Below are 23,512 nucleotides of genomic sequence, written 5' to 3'. Positions count from 1 at the left end.
CATATGTGAAATTTAAGGTGGGACCATGTCTTTTCCTTTTTCACAATGTCACCTAAAAATAAGAAACACATGGACCTAAAGGACAAATACAAAATATTGTTCAAATACTAATCTGTCATTTTGAATGAACAAAAACAAACGTACAAGATGTTTCTTCCAATTTTGGATTCAAAACAAACTTAAGTGCTTGAAATAAGTTGTACTTGATTCCACTAAAGGTTGCATTTTAAACAAAATGCTTAAGTGCAAAACTTTGAATAATGTCTCTTACAGTGTAATGTCCTGCAGGAAGAATATTCAATTACTCTCATCAGTTTCAGAATAAATCAACTAGTTATACGACTCGTTTAAACCTTAAATTTGTTCTCAGATGATCCGATGAAATAATGTGTGCTCTGATGAACTCACAATGTGCTCATTTTAAGGAATGTTGTGGTTTGAAAATGCATTTTTAAAAGTTTTGACTAGTCAGTTTTTCAAGTAAAGCATTAAATGCACACAACAAAAAACAGGTCAATACTTTAGTTACAAATATTTATTAGCTTTCATCTGCTTTATTTTTATATCCTTTAACAAATATATTAATAAAACTTTTCCAGTTTGCGAAGTGTCTGCTGTAGTAAATTACAAATTCTATTTTCCATAGTATTGTTCCACTTTTCAGTTGAAAGTAAAAAGTGAATGAGTCACAAAACAGAATTGTAATTTTAATTGCAAAAACAAACAATTTCCATGTAAAACACACAAAACCCTGACTTCAAAACAAATACAAGAACAGGTGAAAATGGATAACTTTGAGATTGTGTGAAAACAACAGCAACACCTTCTCACAGCCCAGTTTTCTTCCTGAATGTGAATGTTTGACCCGCCGCCAGGCCGGTCTCTCAGCTGGAAGCCCCACACACATCCTGGTAGTATTTCCTGAGCATCTCCAGCTGAGCCGAGCGAACCAGGATGTGCGGCCTGATGGACGCCAGCCGCTGACAGGCTTCCTCTGGAGTCCAGCTGTGGAGCTGTCAGGAGAAAAAACACCTCAGACGTTTCCCAATTTAAAAAGTGAAACAAAAAAGGTCTGAAATATTTTTATTCTGGCTGCATCCTGCAGACCACACGCTGAAAGAAACTCTCCTGACTTTATGGGGAGAAATGTATGAACTACAGGAATGAATGCAACTGGATGCAACATCATATTTCTGCTTAAAGGAGACATATTTTGTAAAATTAATTTTTTGAATGTTTTTAAACTTTACTGCTTCTAACAACACCCCATCTCCAGCCATTTAATATATATATATATATATTGTTCAGTCACATTTGACGGGCATTGTGCTGTTACCTAGCAACCCATGCTAAGCTTGAGCACATTTGATCAGCTGGTTTTACCGTTGGATCTGCTGTGCAATGGCTGCTGGAAAAGACAAGTGTTTGTCGTTGACCTACCATCCAGAAACCACTTGCTGCATTTTTGTTTGTTTTGCAGGAGGCTCTACTAATGCTTTTCAAAGATGTATGGTTGTATAATTGCACATTTGTTTGCATCCATTTTCATTTAAATTTGGATTTAAAGTGACAGATGCCCTAAAACAGCTCAGTCTGAAAAGAGCTCAACATAGACAGAACTGAGCAGACTAAAATCTCACTATCTAAGAATAGTTTTATGCAAACAATGTAATGAACAAGTTTTGCACTACATTGTCAAACTCCAGTCCTGGAGGGCCACTGCCCTGCAACTTTTAGATGTGCCTCTGCTGCACCACCTGAATAGAATAATTAGGTCATTAGCAAGGCTCTGGAGAACTGATCTACAGAAGAAGGAGGTAATTAAGCCATTTCATTCCAGTGTTTTTTTTTGTTTTTTTTACCTGTGGCACATCTAAAAACTGCAGGACAGTGGCCCTGAGTGCCCTGTTTGACACTCCTGCGATAGATCAATCCTAACCTGTTTAAAGAAGCACAAAAGGTCACCTTTACCAGAACCAAAGCTAGTTATATTTTCTTTATTCATATACCTAGCCATATTATTCAAACAACACAAACTGCACTTCAGAAGGAGGCTGTTTTGTAACATCTGTATTATATGTTTGTATTTTCCTGCTTCTGCCATCTAGAGTTAAATATAACAACATTTCTCTGATGTTTCGCACTGACCCGGATGAGGTACGCAGCGACCAGCGTGGCGCTGCGGGAACGCCCTGCCTTGCAGTGGACGTAGACGCTGGTCCCCTGCCGCCTGTGCTGCAGGGCGAACTCCACCCCGTGATGGAGGTTCTGCAGGGTGGGGACTCCGGTCAGGTCCACGGTGCTCAGCCTCAGCTGCTCCACGCCTGCATCTCGCCACTCCTGCTCCCAAACATCAGATCTTTACACTCCGCGCCTCACGTCTGAAACATTTTTAACCTTAAATACAGAAGTCAGTTCTCAGGCTGATCCAGGGCTTTTATTTTTAAAGCACAGCACAGAAATGATTTTAGTAACAGGCTTTAATATTTCACTAACGGATCCCACTCACCTCGGCCGAGTTGCAGAAATATTTGGTTTCATACGTTTCATTCATGGTGACAACTCCCCGGACATTCTCTGTCTCCACCAGCTGCGACACAACAACCAACCAGCAACAGTTCATATTTATCTGCTCAAATCAAAATCTGTGTGTAATTAATCTATAAATATGAGTTTGCTATTGAATGAATGTAACTACTTCTCTTTTTTCTTTTTTTTTTTAAGTTTTGCTCATCGGTGTCCTGACCTGTTTGGTCATGGACCTGAACGGCAGCGCCCCCAGGATGACCGTCTCGTCCACCCGGTCGAACCACCTCCTGGAGGAAACCTTCTCCAAGACAACATTGTAGGCCAGAGTCGGGTAGAAGAGCAGCCTGGCTAACGCTCCGGACATGGTGGAGCTCCGAAGAACCACCAACGGCTTCTGAACACGGTCAACTCTGCATTACTGCACCATAAGAGTCCGGTTCTGTCCATTAGAACTACAGCCAGTACACAGGGCTGCGTGTTTATTTCCGGTACCCTCCGGAAGTTCTCTTCGACTTCCGGAGTCAACCTTTTAAAAAAACCCAATTACTAAAAAAAAAAAAATTGAAAGAGAAAAAAACTAACTTCAGCTTTTTTATTTTCTCTCTCTCTATATATATATATATCTCTCTCTCTATATATATAAAACGTTTACAATTATTTAGTTACTTTTGCTTAAATGCAGACTTGGGTGAATAAAACAAGAGTTTTTAAAGGAAATCTGACCTATATCCTGTTTTTCTAACGGAAAATACAAAAAACAAGAAATTCAGATAAATAATTTTTTAATTTAACAGCGCAGACATGCAAGACAATTTTTTACATTCCAAGATCTGCAATAAAAACTTCTAAAGGCTTTGCTTCTCTGATAAAATGTTTTTAATTTTATTGAGCAAGTAAAGCAAAAATAAGATGCAAAATGGTTTTTTGCACTTTTAATAAATTTAAGAACAATGTAATGTTCATGGTCTATAACACAGGTGTCAAACTCCAGTCCTCAAGGGCCAAAGTCCTGCAGTTTTTAGATGAGCCACGGGGACAAAACACTGGAATGAAATGGCTTAATTACCTCCTCCTTGTGTAGATCAGTTCTCCAGAGCCTTAATGACCTAATTATTCTGTTCAGGTGCAGAAGAGGCACATCTAAACGTTGCAGGACAGCGGCCCTCGAGGACTGGAGTTTGACACCCCTGGTCTATAACTACTTTCATCTTGAACGTTTAAACATTTCTGAAATAAATAATTCAATAAATTTTTGATTTAGCAGTTTGTATTGCATTTATCTTTTTCTTTGCTTTTGGTAGGCTGGATTTTACACCTGGGCCTTGAGTTTGAAACGTGCCCTGCGCTATGGGCTGCAAAAGACTTAAGATTCAAGAGGACAACCCTAAACATACATCTAAAGCTAAAGTGGAATAACTTAGATCAATGCACATTAACATGAAAGTCCAAACCTACAGTTAAATTCACATACATGCTACAAAAGAAAAACTGTTCTGGCAGTAAATTAGACTAAACTAAACTGTCAGTTTTTGATCAGTTATTTCTTTTTCCTAAAAGCCAGAAAAATGTGCAAGAAGGCAAAAGAATATTTTTAAGCAAACCCACAGAATTTAAATCTGAAGCAATTTCTTGGTCCTACAGTGTTGGCTTTATTTGTAAAAAGTCACAGCTGAGGTAACACCATCTCCACTTTATTTATGAAGGACAAGAAGCAGCTGAGAGTCTGACCTGACAGTTTCTTAGCTCAGGTTTTGGCTCGTTCCTCCTGACAGAACCGGTGAGAGGTTTGATGCTGCTTCAGTTCACAAATCTACAAAACTGACATCCAGTAATTTATTGAAAAAAACATTTATTATATTTTGACCAACTTTTTCCAAATCAGCCATGATACTGAAGCCATGTGAGTTAATTTCTGCGCTGCATCAACAGTCTTAATGGCCTAAAATCATCAGGAAAGAGCAGATACATAAATGCACACAATTAACAAAACTGATTTGGAAAAAAATAACAGTGTGAGCACAAAATTATACAAGTTGCAAAACATTCAACAAAAAGTGCACCGCATTTATAGTACATTTTGACTGTAACCCCTGTCTGCATAAAATCAGAAAGCTTAACACTAGTTCATCTAAATAATATGAAAAATTGTGCAGTTTATAATAGAAAATACTTTATACATCTGAATAACTGGCAGACATCTACAACGGCACAAAAATTTTCGGTAGAGTTGGAAAAGTTGAAGATTTGCTTGAACGAAAGTCAAATTTTGAGATTAAATCTCAGAAAATTGACAAAAAAAAACTCAGAAATTTCCAAGTTTTTTTCTAGAAAATTTCTGAGTTTTTTGCAGAAAATTTACTTTCTACAATTGCCCTCATATACCGCCGTAGACATCCAAGAACAAAGATAGTGTTCATTTATATTTTCATTTTGAATGGACAGCGCCTTCAGTTCCCAACATCATCTTCCTCCCTCACTTTACACTCAATATAAAGACCTTCATTTATCCATAAAAGCAAGAAGCAGTGAACAGTAGTGACCCTCCTCTGTTCCGGAGCAGGTTTAGTTTTCAATTAAGGATTTTGTGACCCTCAGAGTGGGAGACTCAGTGGTTGGAGGTGGTGGAGTTCAGGATGTTGTGCTGGATCTTGGGGTTGGAGGACTTGGACAGATCTCGCTGTGGAAAACAGCAGCAGGCGTGAGAACGTCAGAGTGAAGGCAGCAGATGTTTAGAAGCAAAACAGCCGTCAGAAAACATCTAACATCTAGCTGCCGCTCAAAAATCATTTAAAGGGGCAGGACTCTGTCTTCCAGCCACACAGTGCCATTCAAATAACGGTTACCTCCAGTTGTTATGAAACATGCCTTAAAAAAATTTTACTTTGCAATTTAACACCCTTGAATTGGGCCTCTGTCTCTTTAAGAAGCTTCTGCTCTTTCTGAAACTCCGCCTTCAAGGAGTCATCACAACAGCTTTTCTTCATGAACCCTTTAACAGTTTCACTACTATGGTGAGCTCAGCAGTTGCACCAGGTGTTTGCTAATTGTTGCTGCCGCTAGTCTGGAGGAGCTGAGTGAGGAAGGGATGCTCTGTGAGGCTGAAGCTCGGTTGGAGACTGAAGCTTCGAGACAAAGATTTGCAGAAGGCGGTGCTTTGTAACTAAGCGTTTACTGGTTGCCAAAGGAGATTCAAGAATTCCTCAAACATGCGTGAAAGAAGCAAAGCAACATTCCAGGTATGGTTTTAATGAGGGAATAACATTATAACACGATATAAAGCTCGAAAAGTTGACTTTACCTGATACTGTCCCTTTAAATTCTCTTGAAGTCACTATTTGAACTGATTCACATCAAACTGAATTATGTTTTGTTATCCTGCTTTCTCTGTGTGTAGTTATGCTGCTATAAGCTTCAACTGCTGGAGGACACACTCACCGCTCTGCCACTTTCTCCTACTAGTCTCCAATTTGCATCATTAGCTGTCATTTCAACTCAGTTATTTTCTCTCCAAAGAAGCTAAATCTAGTCTGGGGTTCTGCTGAGATAATGTTGAAACTCCTATTATTAACATTTTACTTTTCATCAATATAGAAAGTAAGAAAGTAATCCTGCATCAGTTCATCTGGTTTTGGTGAATCTGCTCTGTCTTCTCAGCCCTCCAGTTGGTTTTGGCAGATGGCTGCTTGTACCGATTCAGGTTCTGTTTGTGCTGGAAGTTTCTTCCTGTTAAAGGGAAGTTTTTCCTCTCCACTGTCGCTATATGCATGCTCGGTATGAAGGATTGATGCTGTAAAGTCAACAACGATGCCAGGGATTTATTACTGTCACCACATGCTAGTCCAATCTGCTGGGTTCTTTAGAAACTAGTTTAAATAATAAGCTTCATTAAATGTTCTATTTGATAACTGGGATCAATTGGAATGTATGCAAGATCAACTGAAATAACATTATTTTGTAGAGAGCTTTAAGACATTTGTTGTGAATAGAGCTATAAGAATAAACTGAATTGAATTATATAATTACATCATTTTGCATCAGTTCCTGCTAATTCACATTTATAATGTTTGTGCTTCACCCAAAGTTAAACTTTTCCTGCTTCTTTCAGGACCTGAACCACAAGCAGGGAGGAGATTTGTTTTAATCTGAAGCATGCAGTTAAACAGGGATTAGTTAGAGCTTTGAAAGGTTTCAGGATTCCCAACAGATCTTGACTGAACTGATTCAGTGTTGACCAAGTTTAACATCATTAATCACCACTTCTCCCAACAAGCTAAAGAAAACTGCAGCGAGACAAATGAAGAAACAGAGGGAGAAGATATGTTAGAAAGAAAAGTTTAATTTACCACAAACTCTGAGTATGTGCTGGCTACAGAAGCCATGCTGAAGTTACGCTGTGGGGTCTGCAACGCACCACTCACGGGGGTCGCCTGGCCCTGGGCCTCGTTCTCCTTGTTGCAGTCCTGAGTCCTGGGGTGGGGGGGCTTGCTGCCGCCCGGCGTCCGAGCCGCTGGAGTCTGGAGACGGACAGATCGAGTTAGAGTTCCTAAACGCTGCATTTTTACAGAAACAAACTTCGGTTTGTCTCATTCTGGATGAAATGTTGATGAAAACATTAACCTAAGAAACCTTTGTTTTTTTTCTTCTATACGATGCACAAATAATAAAAAACTATAACAATATTGAACACGGCTTCTGATTTGGCTGTGTGGCCAATTTCATTTTCGTACTTTTTTCCATGTGAACCAACTCTAATCAGCTTCATTTCAAAACCAACAATAAGATTCTGCAAATCACGACAGATTCTTTGAAGTGCAATTTGTGAACGTAAAATTTTTTTTTATATATATACAAAAATGCATACATCTCTGTTTTAACCCATTTAGGTCTAAAACCAAGGTTCAAAATCAAGGAAGTTAAAAAACAAAATCTGACCATGAAGCTCAAAACCAAATTAAGTTTTAATGTGGCAAATTAAAGAAAAATTATGCAATCTGAATATAAATCAAATAAAAAGGACTTAATCTTTACTAATTCAGATATGTATACACTTCTAAAAACACATTTTACCAAGTTTGAACTAGTTTCTTGTGCAAATATCTTAGTACACTTGAAATAAGACATAATTAACTTTTCATCAAGATATGGAGTTTGCTTTAGTCAATAATTCCTTAATATTGATGAAAAAGTTCTAGTTCCACCAGCAGATTATTTCACTTATAGTAAAACATTTTTCCTGTGTTGTAAGTGAAATAATTTGCCAGAGAAATTTGTACTTTTTTAATCAATATTAAGAAATTGTTTACTTTGAACATCAAGCTCTGATATGTTGCAGAAAAGTTACTTGTAAGTTAGACCACAAATACTTGATAAGATTAAAATTTTTTACAGTAACAGCAGAGCAGATGGAGAAATGTTACAAAAGAAAAGCAACAAAACATTTTTTTTAATTCTATAAGCTTGTTAATTTATTCCCATCAGAAGAAATCTGATTAAAATATTTTATAATATTTTGACAGATTTGGCAGATTAACATGCAGCTGATGCGTTAGCCTGACCTTGTTAGCGGAGAGAAGGAGGCGAGGCAAGGGCGAGCGACAGACGGTCCCGCAGTGAACGGAGCGCATGGTGCTGTTGGAGGCCCCACTGGACATGCTGGAGGTGGCATTCAGCTGGCAGAGGGAGGCGGACAGGTGTTAGTGCTGAACGGGTTTCAGGTTTTAAAGAAGCGGGGTTCTAACCTTTCTGGATTTATTGGGCGTTGTGGTGCCCAGGAACCTTCGCTTGGCTGGGGTTCGTACTGCAGTTCCGTACAGCATGTCTTCCTCCGTCTGTTTGCTCTTCTTTAGGTGCTGGAAGGATTTCATCAGCAGGAAGAGTTAACACACTTCTTAAACTTGTACCAAAAGCTCAAGTCAAACCTTCCTCACCCTCTCGAGTTTCTCCTTTTCCTTCTCGATCCGGTGCAGCTCCCATTGCTCTGCCACGTACTGCAGGAACATCTGACCGTTCACCAAGAACTCTCGGCCCTGCTCGTCCTCCCACGCGTCTATCTGGGCTTTCAGTTTCTTTTCCAGCTTGGAACACAAACACACACCACTGTATTAATGGTTGTCAGATTTCACATATTTCACATTATTCCTGATGTCATTTCTTACCTTTGGGAGGTTTTTTTGAAGCTCTGACCTTTGTTTCTCCTCTTTAAGAAGATTTCCTCCCCTGTTAGCAAACCGTGTTGGATCTGTGGCTTTTTTCTACAAATGACAGAGAAATCCACATTACAGTATAGATGCTGGCTGAGTAGCATTGTGAGGTGGAAGCTGTGCATGAATGTATCCTTCAGGTAATGCTACACCACTCAGAGCTATTCTGTGTTTGCTACTATCATGTTAGCAAATGATGCCATGCAATGCTACGGTATGCTATTCTGAGTTATGCTACCTTTGTTATTATAATGCTGCACTATGATGCTAAGAAGAGAAGTACTGTTATTCTGAGCTACACTTGTTATTTTGATGTTTCACTATGCTATGCTTGCTACTAAAATAATGCTAAGCTTTTCTGAGCTAAGCTGTGTTTGCTATTATGATGCTGCCTTGATATGCTAAACTTTTATTCTATAATGCTGTATTCTGATGCTAGCTAATGCTATGCTACATTATTCTGAGCTATGCTACATTTGCTACTACAATGCTGGACAATAATGCTAGCAAATGATGTTAGGTAATCCTACACTATTTTACATCTGCTGCTAATTGTGTACTATGCTAGCAAGTGATACTAGGCTAATGCTATGCTATTCTGAGTTACGGCATGTTTCCTATTATGATGCCACTTTGTGTTTGTTATTCAGTGATAAGTTATATTTTACCATATCATCCTTCCTTAGCTTTGCATGAGTCATGTTTTACCATAGCAGTTATTTTTACATCTTAATTTATGATGTTAGGAGTTTAAAACTCTTTTGATCCTCTTAATTTGTTTCTAATATATAATAACCACCAAAAACACCCGGAGTTTTGCTCCGACCTGCTTGGCCGAAGTTCAACAACAGATTTTATGAAATAACTTGCTTGATTATTTGGGTTCTTTCAATAATACTAAAGTGTTTTGAAAACTTCTCAAAGCAGGAAACTGGTTCTGAAACAAACAACTCAGCGAGAAGAACAAGTTTTTTGTTTTTTTTTATAATACTGGTAAAATAAAAGTGACTTTACTGATCTGTAATCTCTGTTCTCAACAATAGAAATCAGACAAAAACTTTAAGATTCCCTTTTCAAACTTACTTCAAGTTCCAAGTAGAGCCTCCAACTTTCTTCCCACTTCTGAACTCCCTCGAAGAGTTCTTTGTGATCCTCATAATGTTGCTTTAGGCGTTGAATCTCAGCATCATGCAGAGCCAACAGCTCCTCATTAAAATCCTCTAAACCCATAAATGCAGCATGAGCCAGGGAAAATGAAAACACAAGATGATTTCATTCTAACAGCAGAACTTACCACTGAAATATGGTGCAAAATCCTGTCGTTGGTCAATGCTGAAAAAACACTTTTCCCAAAACACGGCGATCTCTGATCGAATGGCTTCCGTCACGTTTCGGATGTTGTTTAGTTGAAGCACCTCCAAGCGATGCACTTCTGTTTGTAACTGCAGAAATAAACAAAACAAATATATACTAAAATAAATGGAAAGAAAAACTTAACATTTGGTTCTGATATTCACAGTTAAAGACAGTATTAAGTATTTCCAGCCACATGGTGCCATTTCATAGCACAATCAAGTCACTATGTTACCTTCAGTTGTTATAAAAATGCTGAATATATCAAATATGACTTAAAAGAAACTTGACTTCATAATTTAACATCTTGAAATTGGGCCTCTGTCTCTTTAAAACCTCCACCTTCAGAAAGTCATCACAGCATGGCTCCTCTATTAACCCTTTAAAGTTTTAACCAGAGTTTCACTGAGAAGTAGCCCCAATAATGAGCTCAGCAGTTCCACCAGGTGTTTGCTAATTGCTGCCAGCTAGTCTGGAGGAGCTGAGTGAGGGAGTCCTGTTCTGTGAGGCGGAAGAGCTATAAGAAGTTTATACAGCTGCAGCTCTGAGGAGGAGCTGTGCCTCGAAGGCGGGGCTAGGTCCTCCCAGGCGTTTTGCACAGCTGAATGGTTGCCATGGAGATGAAGGGATTTCTCAAACATGCATAAAAGAATCAAAAAAACACTCCAGGTATGTTTTAATAAGGGAATAACATAGCGTGATGTAAAGCTTAAACAACTTAGATTTTCTGTGATACTGTCCCTTTAATGATAAGTACAGGATGAGAGCAGGTCATCTCACCGCCTCCAGGTTCCTCCTCCTGGACGCCACCATGTGCTCGTTCAGAAGCTGCCTCTCCTCCTGGGGAGCCTGCAGTCGGTCCCACAGCTGCTGGATCTTCTCTCTGTGGCTCTCGCAGATCGCCTCGTTCTCCGCCTTCCGCTCCTCCAGCTGCAGCATCAACATGGAGGAACACCAAAACTGAATCCAGTAAACCCAGCCTGACCATTTACAAGCTTTAAGTAAAATGTTATAGCGTTCCACTTTGTGCTGTGGAGTGAACAGCTCTTGCCTGACACAGGAGCAGCTTGAGAGACGTGATGTTGTCCCTGGACAGACAGAAGGCGTCCTCATCCTCAGAGACGACGTCTTTCTCGAAGCTGGTCTCTGGTAAGTGGTCCAGCTCCTCCATGAGCAGAATGATCTGCTTCTTCAGCTCCGTGAACTCAGAGTATCTCCTCGCCTTTCAGGAGGACAGACAAGCCGCAGTGTCACGGTACGGCTCACTCAAATCACAACCGTTATGTTCTCCACAGAGAAACAGATTTTACCCATCAGCCATCACTACGCTGGATGACACAAAGTGGACAATTTGAACTCGTCTATTTTAGTTTTCAGTTAACGTTTTAATAACGGAATAAATGTGACATTATATGAGAAATGTGGTGGTACCTGGTTTCATTTTTACAAAAAGGTTTTCTGTTACGGTGACTCTGCCACTCTCCAGCCATCAGACGTCTCAGCTGCAACAAGCATTTTTTATAATCTTGTTTGAAAGATGCAAACAGGATTCCTGCATATTTTTTATTTTTTTAAAAATTACACTGAGCTCTTTCTTGAGGTTTTTAGATTATTCCAGCTGTTTGTGGACAAAATGTTTACCATGAACCTGAGTTGTCATCTGTCGGCAAAACTGTATATTAAAGTTTTCCAGCATGTAAAAGCAGGTTTTATCTGAAATTCCACTTCTCGTGTTTGCTCTTTGTTAAAGAAAAACATTTTCCTCTTTAAGCAGAAATCATCAACAACAAGCTAACGGTTGGGTCCAAATTCAGCGCCAAAACTTTAAGCTCACATGTCTACAGTTTTCAGTTTCTAAAACATTGATGAATTTTAAAAACTGTTTTAAGATGTCCTAACTTGTTTTGTTTGTCATTTAGAGGCAGATCAGGTCTGCTTCTGGCCAGAGTGAAGGATGTAGTGATAAAAAAAAAATCCACAATCTGGCCTGAGAACCAGAGCGGTTCAGAGAAGCCGGTTTCCTGTTAGCGGTAAAACGGCTACAGTTCCCACCTTCTCTTCGTTCTGCTGGGCGATGTGCTGCTGGAAGTTCTCCAGCTGCTCCAGCGAGGGGACGCAATCTGCGGCAACGCCGTACGGCATGGAGCACAGAACGTCGCACAGGTCCTGGTCCTGATCCAGCAGAGCTTTCAGCTGCTGCATCCGCTGGTTCCGCTCCGTCATCAGAGCCTCCACCTCAGTCCGGATGTTCTTCTCCTGCTGCAGCATGCTAATACCATCTTCCTCCTGCACAGAAAAGATTTATCAATGGAAGGTTAATAAAGCCACTTTCACTACTAACAAAACAGCACCAAGAGGCGTAGATCTGCAAAAACTAGACATGCAGTGGATTTTCTTCCTACGTATCAAAGTTTTGATCCACTCAGTCATTACCTGTTGGTAATTTTGGTAATAACCTGTTGGAATGACAAAAAGACTATTTTACCTCAAAAACAGGAATCTGGAGCTCTAAACAGAGTTTCTCCATCTCTGTCCTGCAGGTCTGGATGCTGCTTACGAGTCTTTTCTTCAGTGATTCTTCCTCTTTCACCATCATCTCCAGTAGGTTCTGCAGGACAAATCACAGGGAAATCAGCAGATGCCTTCAGTGGACACGCAGACGTTCTCTGCTATCTGATGAAAAACCATTTTGACCAGCAGAAATTCTGGCATTTATTTAAAAAACTTCCCAGTGTAACCTGTTGTTGAACATGCTAAACGTTTACATTTATTTAGAAATCCTACTAAACACAACTTCTACAAATTTACTGTTTTAAAATTGCATCTTTGTCTGACAAACATTTCTACATGTTTATAACATTTTGGACATTAAACACACAATAAGCACCAAGATGCGTTTTATTATTTACATCAGCGGTGTCCAAACATTGTGGCCAAAATCATCTAGTCAAAAGTAAATGTGGCAAAATAATAAATAAATAACGTAGACTAGATTTGTTTCTTTTGTGGGAAATGAATGTTATTCATTGTAGATCCAAACATTTAAAGTGATTTTATTAAAAGAAAGGTGTGTAGTTTTCAAATTTGTTTGGGCTTGTTTGAATACATTTATTCTCAGATTTAAAAAAAGGTTTAATAAGTTAAATAAAAGTTTGGGTGCAGCAACGTTAACTTTTCAGCTCAAGTCTCTGCATAAACGTGCTTCTATTTATTATAAAGGTTTAGTAGTAAAAATATGATCACTTTGTGTTGTACTTAACATTTTCCATTGCAAAGCAATTATGTCAGCAATAATGGTTCCCTGATTAAAAATAATAATTTAAATGAACAAATGAGTCATTTCTGAATTGCAATTCAGAAAAAAATAAATAATAAACAGTCGAAGGGCCACAAATGACACCCCTGGTCTACATGTTCCAGAAATTAGGCAGCAACCTAAACAAATTTAAGTTTTAGCAGATTTTTAACAAAATAACTGCATTGAATTTCAACAGAAAATAATAAAAGTACCAGTAGTTGTTTTTTCTGACTACTTTTCTTTGTTATTAGACTGGAAACTATGTGCAAACATCAACTCACAATAGAAGAAAACATAAACACGTTTTTCCAAAAAAAACTAAAAGTCTAAAATGCTTGCTCTTTAAGAATGAAAACAGATTTCCTATTGTAGATATTTATCAAACCCAGAAGTTGTCTCTTATTCAAACATTTGGGGTTTTAAATGACTTATATTTAGCTGAACTGGAAGTTAAAATAGCTAATCCACTAAATTCCACAGATTTCTACCAGAAGTGATCTGCTACACTGAACTCAGCTGATCCATCAGTTTTAGTTTTTTAATGGCATTTTAACAGGAGTTTCCTCACCCTAATGTGGTTTTTGACAACATTAGTCCTCTGAAGTCTCTGGTCCTCCGGGATGCCGATCTCCTCCCAAATGTCCTTCAGGTGGCACAGCGACTTGTTCAGACACGATACAGCCTCTGCTGCGAGCACCTCGCTACGGCAGTCAGAAAATACAACAGTGAGCTCCGTAAACACTAAATAATCATTTAAATATGAGCCCCAGATAGCAAGAAGGCTAAAAAAAACTGGCAAAAGTTGAGATTCTGGATTTAACGTTATCCTAACGCCAGACTGGCTGTTGGCTAACTAGTACAACTCTTCGCTAAAACTTCATTTTATCGTCAGAATAAACGATTAAACACCGAGATGTAAAGCTTGAATCTTACCTCTTCCTCATTGTTAAATCCCACAGCTTCAGAGAAGTTTATACAAACGCTTTTATTCGAGAAAACAAGACGACGAAGATCTCCGCTCTGGCTGATTTCACCTCAGTCCGTTGGTCACAGCAATTCAAAATAAGCGTTCCACAGGTTTCTGGCTTCTGATTGGCTCTTGCTGTGGGGGCGCTTGATACAGCAAACCGGAACGAACCGCCGGGAGCGCCTTCTGTTCACCGCCCATACTCCAACCGCTTTGCTTACGCCCATGTTAAAAATACACATACACTACTTCCATAGTGGGTGTGCCTTGTTATTAAATTAGAGAGATTAAAATACATCTGCCCGAAACGGCTATAAATGTGGCTAATATTAAAGAAAATGAACACTGTTGTTAAAAAAACATATTTATTCACATTTTTACAGTTGTACTGATAAAGGTGACCAAGCATTAGCAAACATTTTGAGCTGACAGGAATGTATGACATGAGGCGATAGGAATGTGTCCTCTTCCAGTCAATAAAAAAAGTAAAGTTTCCTCGATGGCTTCAAACGTTGTTGTCCAGCAGAGCTTCCAGGAGCCGCGAACTGTTTGTAATTGCAGTTGTTACCACAATGAATTTATAACCTGGAAAACATAGCAGCAGTGTCATGATTAATCGGCTTTTCACTAAGAAAAAATACTGTTAAGGCAAGCAAATACAGCAGGGGCGACCCAAGATTGTCTGGGGTCTGGGGCCTTGGGCAGGTATTTATTTGGAGGCTTACTTCCTGTTAAGCCTCCTTTCATTTTTTTAATTGCACAAAACAGAAAAAAAAAAATAAAGCTAAACCACCAGGCAACAATAAGGTGGCTTTCTGTTAACCTCATGATCTCAAGCATTTTAAGTTACAGTACCTCTCTCTTTTCCCAGAAAACGGAGAGCTGAAATCTCAGAGAAGGTGCATCCACCAAGGAACATGACCAGAATGATCCGCTGAGCATCGCTTTTAGACTTGGGATCAGCACCTGTGCCGCCCGATGTTGGACAGAAAGAAATTAAAAAAAAATTTAAAAATCAATGAAAAAGATCTGGAACGGATTTTATTACACAAACAGCTTCTTCACATTTTAGATTACAAGAAATTTCCCAGGGATCTTACCTGTTACAGCGAATTCATGCCCGTTGATCAGCCTGGTTACTTCTTCCAGCCCCGTCCAACCGTCCCGCTCTAACACCTGGGTAAAAACCAGAGAAAATAGGAACATTTTGTTTTACTCTTGTAAATAAATTCCCATTCGTTGGAGTGACAGGACTCACCTGCTCTATAATTTTGCAGCTCAGAGGGATGTAGGCGCCACTGAAGATATAAGCCATGTCCCGAGGAACACGTAGGTCATATTCTTCATCCGACTTTGGTACCTTTATCCAAAATCAACTTATTAATGACAAGTTTCCTCATGAGAGAATAGGAAACTTAAATAGCTGGGATGATCTTTGTTCTTTACCAGGTTGAGTTTTTTACTTAAGGCTCTAAAGTGGCTCTTCTTGGCCAGAGAAGAAAAGGCGTCGGTCAGTTTCACTACAAAACAAAACAAAAGTATTTAAGGGTACAGTTGCTGGGCTGGCCGGCCTGCGAATTCAGAAGCTAAACATGTGACCACAAAGAACCTGTAATACTGGACGTGTTAAAATGTGTTTGTCTGAATGTCTCAGAAACACTTTAAAGAGACAAAACAACAGTTTTCAGAATGTTCCAACCTGAAATGCAGAAAACAATAAAACAGCTTAAGCTGAGCCCACAAGAAAAAGAGAACACTATTTGATTCATTCTGTGTGCAACAAGTTAAAAAATGCACATCAATGTTTATTTTCCTGTCTGATTTTGTTGAACTGAACCCGTTTTACCTGCAGTTCTGTCATTGACCAGTTTGCCCACTTTGCTCTCCATGACGGTGAGCGTCTCCCCCGGCTGCTGCTCCACCAGCAGCCCCAGCTGCCTCAGGTTGGAGAACGTCAGCAGGTGATCCGCGCCGTAGCTCTGACGGAAACCAGCACAGGAAACGGGACGGATTAAAAGCTGTGGGATCACTGATCAAATCATGTCAGCGTTTTTACAGCTTTACGTTCCAGAAAGTTTGTTTCCATTAAGAGAAAATGAGAAGCTTCTTGCACAAACATTTCTGCACCTTTTTGCAGCCAAAGGTCAAATTTATGGTTGGCAGGAGATTGTAAAAACATTTTATTAAACACACAGCTTACAGGTTGAACCATTTGTGTTAACTTGATAACAGAACAAGTCAGCAGGGTTCAAATTAAGTTACAACTTATGAAGATTTTCTACTTTGTTATAGAAAATATTTGAAATCTTAAAGAACTAAATTTTTTTTAAATAATCTATTTTGAAACCATCAAAGGAAACGTATCAGTATTTTCATTTTTTGTAGTGTATATTTTTTGTAATGTATATCTACAAAATGTATATTTTATAAATATACATTTTGATATTTATCCTCAGCATTCCTGGAGGCTCTCATTAGTTTTAGGAGCCAGAAGCTCAATTTGAAAAAATGTAAAACTTCCATGTTATTTTCACTGGAAAATCTCAGTTTTTTTGTTTTAAATATTAAGAACATCAAACAGGAAAATGAAAGTTTAAACTATAGCCATTAATTTTATTTTGCATCCAAAATAAAATTTAAATTGTTACAGAAGAAAATATTTTGTGTTCTTTTCCAAGGACTAGACAAAAAGCAATCCAAAGAATAATTTATGACATATTTTGTTATCTATGACAACCTAAATTAAATTGTAATAAACATTCAGTTGACTCAGTATTAAAACTGTATCTCAACAATTTTAGCAAAAGCTGGAGAAACTTGCATAAAGTATTTCACAAATATTGACATTTGTTTTAAGTTATTTTAAATGTTAAATAAATTTTAAATCAAGGAGTTCAATGTTTTAATATTTTATAATGTGACAGAAGCCTGTTTCTTTTACAAACTCTCTAAAATGGGAAAGAAAAGAGAACATGACACCAAATCAAGGCGAATGTCTTGATCTTCATACATCAGGAAGTGGCTACTCAGGTAAATTTGTCCAAATCTGAATCAACAACAAAAATCCGGGAGCTTTAAAACTTCCAGAGCTGTGACAAACGAAGCTGACATAAAGTTAGACTCCATGACAAACATTTATTTTAGTTTTTTTGTACGTGTACCAGAGTGTGTCACTATTTGGAGATGACACCATAGTGTGTTACCTTAAATAAATCCTCTGATTTTCTTGCAGTGTTTGAAAATTGTTAAACTCCACTTTACTTGTTTTTAATTATCTGAATTTAAAGTATGTACATTTTCATGACTAAAGAGTGAGTTCTTGGGAAACTAGAGTCTGCTATAGTTCTCATCTATATTAACCAAAATAAATGTCATTTTCTGCTTAATAGTGACTCATGCAGCATCTTAAGGCAGCTGTACCAGTGGTTATAGGTTAAAAGGCATCAGGTGTGATTCTGAAATATTCCTTGTGTTTCTGCTTCTAACAGAGTTTCAGGGAAACAGAGGAAGGTGTGTGTGTGTGTGTGCGTGTGCGTGTGTGTGTGTGTGTGTGTGTGTGTCCTTTCACCTGAAGGTACTGTGCTTTTAATGACTTGAAATCTTTCGGCAGGAGTCCTGCAAGAGAAAGAGTCACAAACATTGTCTTCACAACATCGAAATGAACGGACGTTCCTGCTTTGAATCACAAACGGGAATTCACCGTTTTCCGTGACCGACAGAAGACACAGCAGCCGCAGACTTTCGATCATGGAGACCTGAGGACCAAACAGAGACCAAAGCTGAGATTTTCTCAGAAGGTTTTTGCTTTAAAAGTTTCCTTTATTCAAAACTTGTGACAAGCAAAGCCCACCTGTCTGTTGATGTGCTCCTCGATGAAGGAAATACATTCACGGATTTCGAATCCTTCAAGTAAACCTGAGGAAACACGAAGACATTAATATATATAAAAAACCGGGAAATACAACGGACAGTTATATTTTATAAGCATATTTCCTTATGCTTATAAAATATTGATAGTCAAAAATGTTAGAAACACAATATGAAGTAGCAGATTAGTGTAAAAGGGAAACTGACAGTGATATTTTTATTTGTTAAATAATAGCAATACTCTCTCTCCCACTGAGAAAAAGCATGAAGTGCAAAAAACAGAAGAGGAAGATGGAAACAATTAATAGTTTAATAACAGTTTCTCTACTTGCAGAACTAGAAAGAATCCATTTGGAGCTTCATAATAAACAACATAAGAAAACCTGAATTCCTCACCCAGAACACGGATAAAAATAAGGAAAAGCATATTCCCCCCCAAAAAATTGAATAAATGTGTAAATCTAAATTTAAAATATTATTTTAAAAATGTATTTGTATTTAAGGTCTAGTCCCCACATAGCTGAAAATCTGGAAGAACAATTATTTTTTTGCGTCTTTGCCTTTTGTCCACACAAAAACTCTGTTTAATATCACTAAAAATTATTATTTATAAAAGCTCCAACCAAGGTGGAAATTTGTGAAAACTCTGTATTTGTGTTTGTGTGTGTACATGGGAAAAACAGAGATTTAGGGAGCCACATGTTGTAGTCTGTGACAAATAATGCGCCAATATGTCCACACATTTGGTTTGACACGATTCCCAGTAGAGATCATCTTCTGCTATTTAAAAGTACTTTAACTCATATTTTTAGTTCTTTAGTTCATATTTAATTCCTAACAGGAAGTTGTGGTGGTTTAGAAGCCATCTCATTGGCTGACATAGGCTACACTGCCCCCTACTGGATTGGCATGATTAAAACAATGCTCAGGGGCGGATTTGTGTGAGTTCATGTGGATGAAAACTTTTCTGGAAATAATCCTGTGTGTACGGTAGGTTTTTAAATTTAGGAATAAAATCTGTATTTCACAATGAAAATGAAGTTGTATCACAAATAAAAGCCTACAATGAGACACAAACTGCATGCATTAATCTCACAGTGTTCAGTCTTCAACAGCTCCTGGAAATCCTGCTTCGTCTTTTTTTTCATGATGGACTCGCTGGCACTGATGTCTGAAAGAGAAACGCTGTCAGTAGCGGCAGCTGGTGATTCTGGATGTGTAGTAATCCTCTGGAAGTGCAGCGTGGGAAGTTAGCGCTCACGTAAGCTAAGCAGCCGATGCTCCTGCTTCAAACCTTTCAGCTCCTCCGACACAAATGTCTTCATCTGCTGGATGTCCATCCCCCGTCTCTTCTGCAGGAGGCCAAGAAACGAGGAGGATTAAAACCATTCACTCTGACTCTGTCGGTCACCACGGTTACCGTCTCAACATTCACTCACATCATACGCAGTTTGGAGGTTCCTGGCCTTCTGACTGAGAAACCCAAAAACGTTGGAGAAATGCTCGTTCCGGATTTCATTAAACACCTGAGAGAAGTGAACAAACGTTGACCTTCAGTCCCAGATGAGAACAGATGGACACCTTTGACCTCAGTCCTACCTTATCCTGAGAGTTCAGCATGACTTTTATACTTTTGTCAGAGGAGGTGACCTCAGGTCCAAACTCCACACATCCTGCAAAACAAGATGCAGAGCTGAGCCGGCAAAGAAACCTGCAGAGAGCGTCCGACTGTTGGACAATAAACAGGAATTTTTAGCTACTCGCACATAAAAATGGCTGCAAACGGTCGCAAAATTATGCAACCATACAACTTTGAAAAGCAGAAGTGCAGCCTTCAGCACAACCAACAAGAATCCAGAATGTGGTGTCTGGATGGTAAGTCAACAACAAAACACTCATACAGTAAAACCAGCTGACCAAATGTGCTAGAGCTCTGCTTGGGTTGCTAGGTAACAGACTGGACTTTGCTGGGGTTGCTCGGCAGCGGCACAGTGCTGGTGGGATGAGACTTAACTTTTGGAATGGCTCATTTTCCAGACACCAAGAAGACATTAACTTGTTGCCAAAGAAATGGCTAGGTTGTTTTGTTAAAGTGCTTGGACTGTTTCAGAAACTGTAGAAACCAAATTGGAAGTGTAAAAACATGGAAAATGTGAATTTTGCATAATCCATTTAGCTAACACGTTTCTGTTGCACTGAAGAAACTTCTACATTTTCTGAAATGTGAGGATAAAGTTTATAATGAGGGATTGCTTAAGGAATGTAATCTAAAGATATTTCTTTAATTTTAAGTGTTTGGGTTTGTGGTAATTTTTAAAAACATCATTTTGTCATTTTTTGTTGACTGAAGTCAGATACCCACCACATTTGATCCTAAATATATCATCCACCAGCCCCTCGTAGACAACTTGTGAGCATAAAGGAGTGACAAAGTCCACATCTGTTAAAAACAAAGTGACGTTAGAGCGGAAACAGAACACAGCCTGAATCTAGTTTGATGATCCGCGGCTTCTCACCTCGATCAATAAGGAAAACATTCCCAATCTCAGCGTGCCGAGCTTTTTGTTCTCCCTGCTCTACCTGCTCCCTCCACGACTCGTAGGTCATCTGCAGACAAAGAGACAGCAGCAGACGACTTAACGTTGATGAACCCACCGGATCTGAACGTGAAATTTTTGATCTTTGATCATTCTGGACCTTGGAACAGCGTCCAATCCCGTAGACCTTGGAGAACGGTCCGAAGAGAGAGTGAAGGAGGTGCAGAGCGCTCCCAGCTGTTCTCACCCAGCGCTGGTCTCCTGCCTGTACAAATAAAAGGTTCATTAGCTAAACTTATTGTCTGTATGGATTCATATAACCTCAAAAACATGACGTGTCCATACATACTCGTATCCAGGTTTGGTTCAACATTAATTTGTTCACTTCTGACTAAATCTGAGGTCTAAATCCTTGAAACATTTAGGCTGCTTTATTTTTAAAGCACCCAGTCTTAAGCAGCAACTAAAAACTACAACATCTGACTAAAGACATTCATTAAGGAATTCATTGGTAATTGAACTGAACAAACACAGGGTGGACGGACAGACGGACAGACAGACGAATAAAACCTAAAGAATAAGATAAAGTCTGGAGAAACAGCTCTTTTTAAATTCCAAACTTTTCCAGGCTACATACAAACCTGCATAAACTGTCAATACAAATTTAGTAGTAATTATGAGGGTTAATCATTAAAAGAATTTGTTAACTGTCTAAGTTAGACTCCAAATTTACCAGAAAGTTGTCTCTGAAGAACTCTGGAAGCTCCAGGCTGATGATGTCCTCGTCCAGAGGAAGGAGGTAGAAAGCCCACTCATCAGTGGTCACATCTGCAGGACGACACACACAACTTCAGCATTCCCTGTCACCTTTCACTGCTGACTGTCCAAAAAGCTGAAGCAACAACTGACCACCAAAGACTCCCTGCTCTTCCAGAACTGCCTCACATGCGTAGAACTGAACAGGACGGAGAAAGGCAGCGAATAAATATCAACATTCACACAATTTAAACAGCATGTAGAGAACATTTCATCAAACAAAGTCAGAACTGCATTATTTTGAAAAGCAGTGTAACAATTTTCTCTATAAAAACTTTAAACAAACTGGACTGAATTGAGACTGATTCTAAGGGGATTTCAGATTTAAACTGGAACAATTTTACTTGTGGTGATTTCTCTCATATTCCTGAAAACTGGTGGTAATCTAATAACTTATGAAATAATGAAAACATACAAGACAAACGAGTGTTTGACATAGTAGAACAAACCTTTTGTGGAGTGAAGATTATCTTGTATCGTCGAAATTTTCCCGCTGCCTTGTCTGAGTTAACTACATCTGAAAGGAAGGAGCATGAGTTGTGAAACACCACCCATTATTTAGCAATTATAATCTAGATCACTACGAGCAAGATGAACTAAACTTTTAAACCAAAGTTATGAACAAACATGAATATTTAGCTGAAGTTACAGATGCATTGCATGAGGAACACTTTGCTCCACTGGTGAGGCAAAAACAATCAACTTTATTTACCACAAATCCACTTTACGGTTTGTATTCGTGGTCGAATCAGAAAGCAGATCCTGTATAAATGAGATAAAATCAGATAACTGATAACTTGTCCAAATATTTAAAAAAAACAGAGATCCACCGGTAACAAGGAGCAGAACGTACTGATCTGAGATGCTGACTATTGGCTTGTGCTCCACTTTGTAAAGTTTGTCGACTTCATGTTGCTGCAACAATGTAACATGTTAATTATTTTTGAAAGAATTTGAGATAAAAGCTGTTTTTGATGAGATCAAAAAAGGAGTAAATACTGTTTACCTTTAATGTTGAAACATTTGCAATTCGATCAAGCTGACTCATCAAGTCCGAATCGATGAAAAGGTCTTTCTTCCCCGGCAGCTGTGAGAGAACAGAAGGTTAGTATGTCAGTATGAATGAATAAATCAGGCCAGCACCGAGCCTCTGAGGATTACTCTTAAAAGCCAGCTTTGTACCAGGAAACACACCAATTTACATGAAATATAACAATTCCATTAATAACAATGGTCAAATTTTAAGCCAGAAGGTTCCCAGAAGTTTGAGGATGACTACAAAACGCAAGAGCCAGAAGGAGCTTTGACTGTGTTTGTACTTGAGCCCCGGTATGTATAGTTTTTAATCTGTATTTATTGCAGAAAATCAAAAATACATCCTAACTTGTGTTGGAGAAAAAGTAGATGACACACCTATGTGTCAGGTGGCATCCAGCTGGGCCTAACTCTTACTCAGGTGTAGTGTTGTGTGCATCGTGTTCCCACCTGTTCCAGCAGGTAGATCAGCTGATCTCTGACCAGCCTCTTCAGCAGAGACAAGTCTGGGAGCTCCGGGGAGTCTCTCCTGGCACTGTGAGCCATTCTGGGCTAAAACAACAAAAACCACTGAGCTAAAGGAAGAACATAAATGTATAAATAACATTTTGATATATTACCTTTTAGGTTTTCCAGTGTAGAAATATAAAAAGTATATTCCCAGATGCTGCTGATAGAAAGAAATCAGTGCTGACGTAAAGCTCCTGCAAGGTTAGCTTGTTGGCTAAAAACAGACCTGTCAGCTTGAGTTACAAGGCTAACCAGAAACGTAAAAACGATAATACGGATAATAAGCAATGTCTTAATTAATCATCTATAAGGCAAAAGAAAAAAGTTGTATTTTTATTTTTAATATACGAAAAGTGAATCTATCTGAGTGGAGCAGCCACCGACTTCCCTTAGATGACAG

General features: G+C 38.8%; 3 protein-coding genes across 6 annotated transcripts; all 3 read right to left on the bottom strand.

Annotated features, from left to right (window-relative positions):
* Window positions 1-517: 517 nt before the first annotated feature.
* Window positions 518-3,038, bottom strand: ptpmt1 (protein tyrosine phosphatase mitochondrial 1). 2 transcript variants are annotated; one of them, XM_032560062.1, is made up of 5 exons: window positions 2,747-3,038; window positions 2,510-2,590; window positions 2,149-2,340; window positions 1,863-1,939; window positions 1,513-1,757 (listed from the first exon to the last, which is right to left on the bottom strand). In XM_032560062.1, the coding sequence occupies exons 1-4, from the start codon at window positions 2,891-2,893 to the stop codon at window positions 1,874-1,876; spliced, it is 486 nt and encodes a 161-aa protein (XP_032415953.1). In that variant the 5' UTR covers window positions 2,894-3,038; the 3' UTR covers window positions 1,513-1,757; window positions 1,863-1,873. The 2 variants fall into 2 exon arrangements, with proteins under 2 accessions (XP_032415952.1, XP_032415953.1); XM_032560061.1 differs by lacking the exons at window positions 1,513-1,757; window positions 1,863-1,939 and adding an exon at window positions 518-1,013 and having other exon boundaries at window positions 2,747-3,037.
* A 1,320-nt stretch (window positions 3,039-4,358) lies between these two features.
* Window positions 4,359-14,590, bottom strand: prc1b (protein regulator of cytokinesis 1b). 3 transcript variants are annotated; one of them, XM_032560043.1, is made up of 14 exons: window positions 14,314-14,590; window positions 13,949-14,081; window positions 12,568-12,690; window positions 12,135-12,368; window positions 11,134-11,304; window positions 10,863-11,012; window positions 10,024-10,171; window positions 9,813-9,949; window positions 8,685-8,780; window positions 8,457-8,603; window positions 8,268-8,378; window positions 8,085-8,198; window positions 6,873-7,043; window positions 4,359-5,206 (listed from the first exon to the last, which is right to left on the bottom strand). In XM_032560043.1, exons 1-14 carry the CDS (start codon window positions 14,322-14,324, stop codon window positions 5,135-5,137), a joined length of 1,818 nt encoding a protein of 605 aa, XP_032415934.1. In that variant the 5' UTR covers window positions 14,325-14,590; the 3' UTR covers window positions 4,359-5,134. The 3 variants fall into 3 exon arrangements, with proteins under 3 accessions (XP_032415934.1, XP_032415935.1, XP_032415936.1); XM_032560044.1 differs by having other exon boundaries at window positions 6,941-7,043; XM_032560045.1 differs by having other exon boundaries at window positions 6,948-7,043.
* Window positions 14,591-14,698: 108 nt separating this feature from the next.
* On the bottom strand, window positions 14,699-23,500 carry vps33b (VPS33B late endosome and lysosome associated). The gene is made up of 24 exons (XM_032560042.1): window positions 23,223-23,500; window positions 23,053-23,154; window positions 22,574-22,654; window positions 22,421-22,482; window positions 22,280-22,329; window positions 22,017-22,084; window positions 21,661-21,706; window positions 21,485-21,579; window positions 20,912-21,016; window positions 20,731-20,821; window positions 20,577-20,654; window positions 19,814-19,887; window positions 19,654-19,740; window positions 19,476-19,566; window positions 19,311-19,385; window positions 18,198-18,262; window positions 18,048-18,102; window positions 17,916-17,962; window positions 16,194-16,326; window positions 15,794-15,867; window positions 15,606-15,707; window positions 15,448-15,523; window positions 15,203-15,313; window positions 14,699-14,932 (listed from the first exon to the last, which is right to left on the bottom strand). Exons 2-24 carry the CDS (start codon window positions 23,146-23,148, stop codon window positions 14,853-14,855), a joined length of 1,842 nt encoding a protein of 613 aa, XP_032415933.1. The 5' UTR covers window positions 23,149-23,154; window positions 23,223-23,500; the 3' UTR covers window positions 14,699-14,852.
* Between the last annotated feature and the right edge of the window lie 12 nt (window positions 23,501-23,512).

This window comes from Xiphophorus hellerii, chromosome 4 (assembly GCF_003331165.1).
Source record: "Xiphophorus hellerii strain 12219 chromosome 4, Xiphophorus_hellerii-4.1, whole genome shotgun sequence".
Lineage (NCBI taxonomy): Eukaryota > Metazoa > Chordata > Actinopteri > Cyprinodontiformes > Poeciliidae > Xiphophorus > Xiphophorus hellerii.
Note: the sequence above shows the minus strand (reverse complement) of the source record. Positions and strands in the feature narration are given on the sequence as shown.